Consider the following 11,986-nt stretch of genomic DNA (forward strand, 5'->3'; position numbering starts at 1 on the left):
AATGCTATTATGTAAATGATTATGACACTGGAAGTTTTTTTTTTTTTTTTTAGTTCCCATCTATGTTCTTAACAAGAGCTAGAATTAAAACCAAAATGGCCAATTAATTTAATGGTTTTGGTGGGCAAAATTTATTTTAGTGGGCAAAATCAGTCCAAAGAGTGATTTCACATGCTATAGATGAAACTTCTTAATTGATTGTTTTACTCTGGAACAATTCATTTAAAAAGAGAAATGTTCACCTCGGAATGTTTCTGCACATATTTGTATTTTGTCAGTAAATGTCTTTGTCTTTGGTTCTTAACATCCTTCCTGATGATCAAGGATACTCTTGAACAAGTCTTGAATGTGTAATCAGCCCAATAAACACGATAGTACTGAAATCTACTCTGAAGTCTATCAGTCTTGATTGTTGAGGTTCACGTTTCTCTCAGCTTTGACTCCTTACAGAGCATAAAAGGTGAAAGAGTTGTGTGCATTTATTCCAATCTCCCTGTAATTAGACTCGCAGTGAAATGAAAGTTTTTTTCACCTCCAATTCAAGTATCCTTTATATCACTTTCATTTTTGCAGAGAAAAAAAATCATGAATTACACTGCCATACAAATGATTGCCTGGATATACATTACTTATCTGGTTATTTGCTCCGTACGAAAATGGTCTGTATGGAATGCAAACCTGGAGCAGTGAACACAGTACTTACCATGCTGGGTTCACACCCACCATCATCACCATTCTCAGAGCAATCCTTTTGTGCAGATTCCATTTTTCTATGGATGTTGCTAAACAGATGACTCCAATCAGCAGTAGGTGAAAATCTTTGAAATAAGCGGATGCCACCTGAAATTACAATTAAACCCATGAGTATTTATCTATGTTGACAAGAGAAAAACAACATTGCACCAGAAAAGCATTATTTTGCTGCTCCTAACTTTGACCTTTAACTCCATAATCTTTCTATTTTGTTGAAACGAATGCAGATGTGTTGGAATACAAATTTAAATCAGTTTCAGAAGGAAATGGCAACCCACTCCAGTACTCTTGCCTGGAAAATCCCATGGATGGAGGAGCGTGATAGGCTACAGTTAGTTCATGGGGTTGCAAAGAGTCAAATATGACTGAGCGATTTCACTTTATCCTTATCCAGAAAAAGTAGTATTAAGAAAAAATATACATAGAGAGAGGGTACCCACATACTGAGTTTTTAAAGACCTGAGTAACATCAGGCAAGTGCCTTCTATTCCTTAATTTCTCCATCTGTAAACTGGGGCTAATTAGTTTGCAATCCTATAGCAGACTGGCCATGGCTGTAATGAGGAAAAGTCTCAAGTCAAGCTCTGGCTCACCAATATCTTCATTAGCATTATTACGCCCAGACTGCAGTCATTCTTCTGTGTTTTGAGTGGTGATTAGTAGAGCATACAGACACTTGGGCAACCATTTGTAGCAGGATTTACAAAAGAATTCTCTGAGAGGTACATAGTATTTTTCTTTGTTAAAAAAAGTTTCTGTGGTCGAATAAGTTTAGAAAACGGAATTTATGAAGATTCTGGAATTTTATTTCTTGTAGGCCTTCTCAAAACCTTTAAACACCAGTGTAAACTATCACTCTCAAAGAGTGGGATACCTTATGCTACATATTTTTCAAACTTATCTAATCATAGAAACCTTATTTTAAAATACCTCATGGTGATAGTCAAGAGTCCTGACTTTACAAAATACTTGGCTTAAATTGAATCACAAGGCTGTGTTGAAATCCTCTCCCGGGGTGGGGGGAGGGCGGGTGGGAAACTGTATTATGGGTTATATTTCAACTACGAAAAAAAAAAAAAAAAGACCTGTGTCATGCGTTAGTTTTTTAAAGAAGTCTCCACGCACAAAATTGGACAGATGAACTTCATGATAACAGTACTGTACCCAAGCAGAAGATAGAAATCCGGGTGATAAATTGCATTCCTGGCATTTTGGATGCACCATCTTTCCTGAGAATGTTTCAGCTGAAGTCTAGGCAGTGTGTGCTGAGTGGCTGAGAGGTGCGTGGAGACAGATATTCTGGCTTCAATGCATTTCATGCTTTTAATGGGAAACTGAATCCATTTTCTTCAGATGGGTACCCTTAGATTGTATAAAGCTAAGAAACACCTCTCAGCATGAATAAACTCCTCTCAGCAAGAACAAAAAGGAAATACACATGAAAGTTAATTTGGCTTTATCTTCTGAAATGGCAGGTTTCTGGAAAAGAAAACAGGGAAGCTTTTTCTTCATTAAAAAAAAAAATTACTTTTCCAACACTGTGTGAGACCAAATTTTGTTGACTAGAAAAAGCTGAGACAGGTCGTGAAAGAACTGGCCCTTTTGCTAGGAGGGAGGCCCTAGTACATAGGTGACAGCCTGGAAAGATCAGACATGCATTTCTTCCGCTGACACTCACAGCTCAAGTAACCACGGCCTGTGTTTTGCTTTTGTTCACCTAAAGGTGGACACACAGGCAGAATTCTAGAGGCAAGGCATAGCTGGATTTCTGGAGGACTTATGTGGAAGCTTTGCCAACAGGATGTTTTGTTGTTCAGTCACTAAGTTGTGTCCAACTCTTTGCAACCCCATGGACTGCAGCAAGCCGGGCTTCCCTGTCCATCACTATCTCCCTGAGTTTGCTCAGACTCATGTCCATTGAGTCGATGATGCCATCCAACCATCTCACTCTCTGTCGCCCCCTTTTCCTCCTGCCCTCATTCTTTCCCCGCATCAGGGTCTTCTCCAATGAGTCAGTTCTTCTCATCAGGTGGCCAACGTATTGGAGCTTCTACTTCACCTTCAGTCCTTCTAATGAATATTCAGGTTGATTTCCTTTAGGATTGAGTAGTTTGAGCTCCAGGATTAGTGCTCCTTTTAAATACAACTTTCTCACTGGAAGTATCAGCACAAAATAGGGAATCTAATTAAGGCAAACACTCTCAGGAAAACTTACTTCTTTGGAAGGCATGATCCCAAACAACGGGAACATTAAGCCAGGCAGCAACGCTGTTACCGACAAAGGCAAAGCTTCTGTCAGCCAGAATATGGCAACGACAAAAAGGATGTAGGCACATTCTGCTTCCTGGACAGAACAAAGGCAAGACGTCAGGTGAAATAACAAGGCTGAGAAATCACTGTTCAAATCGCGGTCACACTTGCTGAAAAGAGACAGTAAAAAGAAACTCTGCAGGTCTCTGCACCTTAGAATAGGGCAGCAAATGGTTATTTCTGAGGTCTCTAAGTGTCAAAATTTAATACAGATAAAAAACCAATGACATAAAAACATCTTCATTTGTTATGTTTTCTTCACATTTCCTTCAAACTAGGTAACAGCATGTTATCAATTTTCTGTGCTCATGTCAGCGTTTATGGGTGTTTGCCCTTACCTTCCTGTGGCCTGTAAAATTCACACCCTTCCTTTTAACTGCATGTCTTGGTTTCTAGTTGGGTGGGACCCATGCACACCAACCTTCCTCTCTCTCTCCTGAAAAGGGAAGTCAACCCAGAAGAAAAAGTTAGGTGTACTTTTTTGCAGAGAAAGAAGGACACTGCCTAGTTATGTGCGTGGATAAGATTGAATTTGCTCCTAAGTGAGCCTTCTGTTTGGCTTTTTCAGAAAGACAGTTGAGCTTCTGTGGAGACACAGGGACTAAACAGGATAGAGACTCTTAATGTAATTTTTTGCTTTGCCAGGCATAAAACTATGGGTTTCTGGCTTAGGACATTATTAAGGAATGGTTGAAATTTATCCCTATATTGGGCTTCACTGGTGGCTCAGCTGGTAAACAAGCTGCCTGTAATGCAAGAGACTCAGGTTCAATCCCTGGGTCAGGAAGATCCCCTTGAGAAGGGCATGGCTACCCACTCCAGTAATCTTGACTGGAGAATTCCGGATAGAGGAGACTGGCATGCTACAGTCCATGGGTCACAAAGCGTTGGACACAACTGAGTGACTAATACGTTTACTTTGGCTTATATAAATAATTTTTATATGATATAACTATGTACTAAATGATCAGTAAAGGGCAGCATATCTTACATGGCTTGGTTTTGCTCTCACACTGCTAAATCTCTGCAAATTCTGAGCTGCATTTGAAAAATTTACAAATTCATAAAACTCAAAATTTACAAATTAAAAAAACTCAAACTGCTGTCTGAGTTTAACGAGGTCTTTTACTTAAGGTTTTCCCAAAGCAGTCACATTTTTAGTTGTGTTGCCCTCTGATTCACCTACCTCACGGTGAGTCCTCTGGGCCTGGGCCTTAACTCACCCAGCATTCCTGCACTTTCAGTGAGTTTCTAAGAAATCCTTAATAAGACACGATTGTGTCATATCTTTATTGTGCTGTCTTTTTCAAGGAGAAAGAATAAAGGTGTTTTGATGTTGACAATTTTATACAACGTCTGCCTCTATAATCTTGACAAACAATAAAAGAGTGTTACAAAACTGAACCTTGACTAAATCTTTCTGACTTGCTCTGGAGAGAATCTGTGAATATGTGCTTAATTTAAAATGTCAGTGTTGGAGAAAGACCAGGTCTGCTTTTTCTCTTAGTTAGAACATATGTGTGTGCGCTGTCTCTCAGCCCTGTCTCTAACTCTTTGTGACCTCATGGACTATAACCCACCCGACTCCTCTTCTATGGAAATATCCAGGGAAGAGTACTGGAATGGCTTATTCTTACTCTTTCCTACTCCAGGGGACCTTCCCAGTCCATGAATTTTTTTTTTTTTGATCTTTATTTATTTATTTTTTTTATTTTACAATATTATATTGGTTGGCTTTGCCATACATTGACATGAATTCGCCCCAGGTGTACATGAGTTCCCCCTCCTGAACCCCCCTCTCACCTCCCTCCTCCCTTTATCCTCCCTCTGGGTCATCCCCGCACGCCAGCCCCGAGTATCCTGTAACATGCATTGACCCTGAACTGCTGATTCGTTTCACATATGACAACATACATGTTTCAATGTCATTCTCTCAAATCATCCCACCCTCACCCTCTCCCACAAAGTCCCAAAGACTGTTCGATACAACTGTGTCTCTTTTGCTGTCTCGTATACAGGGTTATATTTCCATCTTTCTAAATTCCATATATATGTGTTAGTATACTGTATTGGTGCGTTTCTTTCTGTCTTACTTCACTCTGTATAATAGGCTCCAGTTTCATCCACCTCATTAGAACTGATTCAAATGCATTCTTTTTAATGGCTGAGTAATACTCCATTGTGTATATGTACCAAAGCTTTCTTATCCCCAGTCCATGAATTTTACCTGCATCTCTTGCATCTCCTGCATTGGCAGACAGATTCGTTACCATTGTGCCACCTGGGAAGCCCATTAAAACACATATATAACCCCCAAACTCTTCATTGTGACTCTATGTTTTCTATCATACTTACAAGGACCTTGATTTCAAAGATAAAATGGACCTTTTTACTATCTTGCCTTTTAATCACAGCCAACCAGTCTCTTGGGCTTCCCTTGTGGCTCAGATGGTAAAGAATCTGCCTGCAAGGCAGGAGAGCCAAGTTTGATCCCTGAGTCACGAAGATCCCCTGGAGAAGGAAATGGCATCCCATTCCAGTATTCTTGCCTGGAGAATTCCATGGACAGAGGAGCCTGGTGGGGTACAGTCCATGGAGTTGCAAAAGAGTTGGACACAACTGAACAACTAGCATTTTCAGTTTCAGTTTCTTGATCTTATCTGTACCACTGTCAGTTTACCTCTTGACTCTGCCCTTCAGCCTCCACTCCAATTCCTCCACTATAGGCAAAGCTGTTCCAAAACCAGTTGATTTTCCAAAAATTTAATTCTTTTTCGTCATTCCCTTGCATCAGGCTGGATTGGGACTAGCTACCGTGACAACTGTCTGGAGCATCCTTCTACAAGGAACTGCTAAAGCATCAGAAAAATAAGGGGGGTTCAAGAAGGGGAACACATGTACACCTGGGGCGGATTCATGTCAATGTATGGCAAAACCAACCAATATAATATTGTAAAGTAATTAGCCTCCAATAAAAAAAAAGTAAATAAATAAATAAAACATCAGAAAAATAAAAAGACTATGATGCCAGCAAATTCTGTTTACCACACAAAATCACTGCCATAGTGCTGAAATTTCATTTCCGCATGGGTCTACTTCAGCTAGACACTGATAATCTGCTCAGATGGGGCAACTTTGGGGGCAAAATTTCAGGTGTTAAATCATCAGCTTTCCAAGACAACTTTCATATTTTAACTGGCCCATATATAATTTAAAATGGTCATGTCAGTAATTTTTGAATTGTTTATTGAAAAGAATCCAAAACTTGCACTGAAGGCCACCTTCACTTTAACTCTAATATGACTCACTCCAGTACTTCCTAAAATATTTCTAAAGAGTCTTATCTACATTCCTTCTTCATATATGATTTCTGATCCCTGCTCCTCATACACTGCTTTTCTAAACTCTAATCCTTAACAGGTAGTCGTCCCAGTGAGCCTCCAATAAATACCCTTAAGTGATAGCTTCTACCTGCCTGTGACCATATTCTGGAATGGACGCTTTAAACCTAGTTTGATTATGTAGACTAAACAGTTGCAAATTTATGGCCACATCTAAGAAGAAAATACAGTTTATCTGACTTACAATGGGGGGTGTGTGTGGGGGGGCATGTGTTCATTTGAGTAGAGATTTGCAAACCAGCAGATTTCATATTAGAAATAAAACCCAAATTTCTGGCTCCTCTTGAAAAACTGAGGAATTTGGTAACATTGGGATCATACTCTTCCAGGTCAACAATTCTCCAGACTTGAGGACTCCAATAATTCCCCTTTAGAGGCTGACTTGTGCTTCTCAGTTTTTCCTGGTGACTCTGCACCATCTCATGAATTCTCTTATCTGTTTGGCCTTAGATGGCATTTGATTAAAATCTCTGGTAATAAAAATGCTGCCTACCTGCTCTTCCTTGCAAATTTTATTTTATCCTTTCAGAATCAACCCTTGGATTGCTCATTTGGGTTTCTCTGTCTACAGCTGTGTGGTCCACAGCCCAGCATCATCATCATGATCTGGGAGCCTGTGAGAAATGCAGCATCTCAGATTCTTCCTCAAACATACTGAATCAGGATCCCCGTGTTCCCCAGGTGATTCTGACATAAGTTAAATTTTGAGAAGTCCTGGGATACCTACCTCTTCGGGACCTTCCCTTTTGTCATTTTTTTTAATGTAATTTTATTCATTTATTTTATGGCTATGCTGGTTCTTCATTGCTGTGCAGGCTTTTCTCTAGTGTGGAGAGCGGGGTTAAACTCTCGAGTTGTGGTGCATGGGCTTCTCAGTGCAGTGGCTTCTTTCGTTGGGGAGTGCACAGGCTCTAGGGTGCATGGGCTTCAGTAGTTTCAGCTCCCGGGCTCTAGAGCTCAGGCGCCATAGTTGTGGCCCACGGGCTTAGATGCTCTGTGGCATGTGGGATTTTCCCAGATCAAGGATCAAACCCATGCCTCCTGCATTAGCAGGTGTATTGTTTAGCACTGAGCCACCAGGGAAGCCTCCCCTATTCTCTTTATTGCTGTTTCTGACTTGCAAACCAGAAATGTGCTTCCAGTTAGTGTCTTTTTGCCAAACGTCTATCCCTAGACTCATAATCTATTTTAAAAACTTGTCCATTCTTCAGGGTGAGGTTCAATTTTACATCTTGTCTATAGAGCTTCCCACAAACACTTCCCAAAACATTTCATATTTTTTGCATATGCATCCCAAGAGATTACAATTGCATCTGGCTAAATCACCATATCTGTTGTCCCTGATACCATCCCATAATTTGCAGGAAATTCCTCTTTTGCTAAGGAAGCTCAAAGTCTAGAAAAGAAGGAAAGCAGATTTGTGTCCCTCTGAATAGGTAGGATGGCCATTGGTCCGTTTCCTTGGGATAGATTTGGTTTTCACCTGTTGTGCAGTTGTCCCTTTTGATTAGCTACCACTTTCATTCTTAAAAGGGTCCCTCTTTGGCTGACAAATTACACAGTGATCCTCTTGATGGATCCACCCTGGGAATACTTCCTTTTTTCAATTCCTGTTTTCCATTATGTGATCTTTCTTGGTTAGTCCTAGACCAGAAAGTGTCCTTTCTCATCAGATATTCAACAACACAAGGTTGGTTGATCCAGGCACAATGTCAAGTATTTTATTTTAAGAATCTTATATGAAATATAAATGGCTTTTTAAAATCAAAGATCTGTGGATATTTTTGTTAAAAAAGAAGAAAGGAACAAAAGATAGAGAAAACATTTCATTTATCTATACTCAAAAAAACTAAAATGAGAGTGAATAATTTTTGCTGAACAAGTTCTGAGGAAGAAGAAAATGAAGAAGTTGTCTCAGTTTGCTGCAGCCCAAAAGTCATCCTGAAAGTTTGATTTGTAGAACCATCTCTGAGATAGAGGGGAAAATTACTTCATTTTATCACTGGAAATTCTGAGTGACCTGTTATCTCTAGCTCTACCATCTTTGTCTTTTTAATTCTTTTCTCTTCTATCTGTTTCTCCACCTTATCAAGCCCCCAACTCCTAAAACAGAAGGACTCCACCATTACCATCATTATACACCACAATCACCACTACTACTATAAGCAAACAACAATCCAACAGTAAAAGAAGGCCAGCTGTCAAGGAAATTAGACTGTGGATGAATCATTTTCCCTTCTCAATTTCTCTCAAGTCTGGTGAAAATTGCAAGTACATCTGATGTCTTCATTAAAATTAACCCTGCAACCATGACAAGGAAAAACTTGAATCAAATTCTGTTCTAGAGATAGCAAAGCATTTTAGTATTATAAATTCTTGAATGTAGTGACAGCAACACATATAATGTCTCCTTTCATTTTGTTTATTGTGAAGAAAAATTTAGGAAGGAAAATTTAGGAAGGAAGAAAGATTGAATATTATGAGTAAGACTGAACTTACAAAAATACTTTTAAATCATAATTTCTTCTCAAAATACTATATGAAACAAAGGGGGGGAAAGTTCAGAGAACATCCTCAAAAATAAAATCACCCAATTTTCTATATACCACCTGCTATTTCCAAAAGTTACATCAAGAAGTTTGGCAAAAAAACTCACATCCACAAAACAGAGGCAACTGCAGAATACAGATGTCGATTTCATTAGATAGTACCAGGTGTAATGTCACCTGACTGTGGTTTCCTGCTCTGTGTGTGTATGTTGTACTTTTCTGTCTGATTTGGAGTCTTCTCTACCTTTCCTAGGTTTCCCTGGGGGCTCAGATGGTAAAGAATCTACCTGAAATGCAGGAGACCCAGGTTTGATCCCTGTGTTGGGAAGATTCCCTGGAGAAGGAAATGGCAACCCACTCCAGTATTTTTGCCTGGAGAATCCCATGGACAGAGGACCCTGGCATCTACAGTCCATAGGGTCGCAGAGTTGGACACAACTGAGCAACTAATACGTTCACTTTCACTTTCTACCTTTCCTTTTAAAAGAAGTTTCTCTCAAACCACCAGAGAGATAAAATGAAATGTGCAGATGATTGCCAACCAATATAGATAAGATATTCCTATTCCCTAGTGACAGAGCATTCAGTTCAGTTCAGTTCAGTTCAGTCGCTCAGTCGTGTCCGACTCTCCGCAACCCCATGAACCACAGCACGCCAGGCCTCCCAGACACATTACTGTACATAAAATAGATAATTAATAAGGACCTATTGTATACAATAGGTTTACACAGGGAATGCTACTCAATACTCTGTAGAGAACTATTTTGGAAAAGAATCTAAAAATATGTGGATCTACATGTACTTATAGATTCACTTTCTGTGCAGCAGAAGCTAACACAACATTGTAAATCAACTATACTCTAATACAAATTTAAAAAGAAATCCCTGTTCTCTGATTTTTTTTAAATAAATGAAGCATAAGAAATCTTCTAGCAGTATATATTAAAAAGCATTTTAAAAATTATGAAACATTAAGAACATACGTAAAATTATATAATAAACACATTTGTACACATATCTTTAAATGCAGATATTTTGCCACATTTGCTTGAATTTTATAAAGTAAATAAAACATCTAAGATTTATATATATCACTCCTTTTCTTTCTCCTCTGAAATCCTGAAGGTCAACCACTATCTAAATGTGCTTTATATCCTTTCTATCCATGCTTTCATGATTTTATTACATGTAGACATTACTGCATTAATAAACAACATATGGTTTTGAGATTAAACAAGATTTTTGTTGTGTATGACATGAGATGTGGTTTCAGTCCTTGGGTTGGGATGATCCCCCAGAGGAGGACATGGCAACCCACTCCAGTATTCTTGCCTGGAAAATACCATGTATTGGGTTGCAGAGTCAGACATGACTGAAGTGATCTAGCATACATACACAGTTAAAAACATTTTATTGGAATATTGTGTGAGTTTCTACTGTATAGCAAGTGAATCAGCTATACATATACATATATCCCCTCTTTTTTGAATTTCCTTTCCATTAGGTCACCACAGAGAACTGAATAAACTTCCCTGTGCTATACAGTAGGTTATGATTAGTTATCTGCTTTATACATGATATCAGTAGTGTTACATGTCAATCCCAATCTCTCAATTCATTCAACTTCCCCCTTGGTAGCCGTACATTTGTTCTCTACAACTGCATCTATTTTTCCTATGTAGATCAGATTATCTATATCACTTTTTCATATTGCACATGTATGTGTTAATATTTGATATTTATTTTTCTCCTTGTGGCTTATTTCACTCTGTGTGATTTTTCAACTTGCTTTTTCACTCAATGTTTTATTGATTTCAAATGTGTTCGTGTTGATACATATAGACTTACTGTTAATTTTTTTTTAATGGATATAGCATTTCTTTTTATAAATATCTTACAGTTTATTTGTCCATTTGTTCTATTGACGGCTGTTTAGGGCTCTTTCCCTCAATTTTTCATTATTATAATGCTACAAACATCTTTATACCTAGTTCCATGTGAATATAAGAAAGAGATTTTCTAAGCTATTATATGAAAGTAATTATCAAAATTTCTGAGTGGAAAGGATGCATTGGAACCTTACCAGTATTGCCCAACTGCTAGGCAAGATGGTTGCGTCAGCTTATACAGTATTAGCACCAACAATGTGAGAAAGTTCCATTTCACCAGCCACTGGTATATCAGAGTAATTTATTTATTTGACAATCTGATATATGGAAAGTTCTTAATTTAATTTGCATTTGCTTCAATACCACTGAAGTATTTTTTCATGGTTGTTGAACAGAATTGTTCCTCTCCTGAAAATTACCTTGTTTACAGTGTTTTCCCATGTTCCTGTCGTTTGTTTCTTTTTATTGTGAATTTGTGAGGTTATTTTTAGATTCTTATTTCTTTAGACATGTATATTTATAAATATTATTCTTAGCCTCGGACTTATCTGCGAAATTTGATTTATTGTGTTTCTGGGTGATAAGATTTTAATTTTGATTCAGTTGTTTTAAAACCCTTTCTGTTATACTTTGTGTTTTTACTATCCTGTATGAGAAATTTTTTTCTATACATATTGTATTCCCATTTTTTTTTCTAAAGTAAAAAAAAAATTTAATGTGGACCTAAATTGATTTGTATAGGAGTCTGATGCCTTTTTTCTAAATGGATAATCAAAATGTCCTGCTTTCTTTTTAGATGGTCCATCTTTGCCCACTAACTCATGCTACTACATATTTCTGTGGCAAATTTCTACAAATGCAGACACATGCATTGATGGACTCAGTATCTCAATCACTTATACCCCCACCACCTTTCAAAAGGTGGTGAACTGCAGAAGTATTAAACTCTTTTAACTACTACAGCTTTTCAATCAGTTTTACAATCAGTAACTCAAGTCCTTTATTTTATATTTTTTCAAAGTTGTCTTGATAGTTTTAGGCTTCTACTTTTTGAATTTTAGATTTTTATTCAAATTACATGAAA

The 11,986-nt window shown here is 38.0% G+C and overlaps 1 protein-coding gene across 1 annotated transcript in view; it reads right to left on the reverse strand.

The window, feature by feature from the left end:
- SLC13A1 (solute carrier family 13 member 1) overlaps positions 1-1,364 on the reverse strand; it is a 79,264-nt gene extending 77,900 nt beyond the window's left edge. The window contains exons 1-2 of the mRNA XM_088831803.1: positions 1,347-1,364; positions 704-840 (exon numbers count right to left, since the gene is read on the reverse strand). Of these exons, the coding sequence (XP_088687929.1) occupies positions 704-840; positions 1,347-1,364 (155 nt within the window). The remainder of the gene's footprint in view (positions 1-703; positions 841-1,346) is intronic.
- Between the last annotated feature and the right edge of the window lie 10,622 nt (positions 1,365-11,986).

This window comes from Moschus berezovskii, chromosome 3 (assembly GCF_049115385.1).
Source record: "Moschus berezovskii isolate FMDL1 chromosome 3, NW_MosBer_1.0, whole genome shotgun sequence".
Lineage (NCBI taxonomy): Eukaryota > Metazoa > Chordata > Mammalia > Artiodactyla > Moschidae > Moschus > Moschus berezovskii.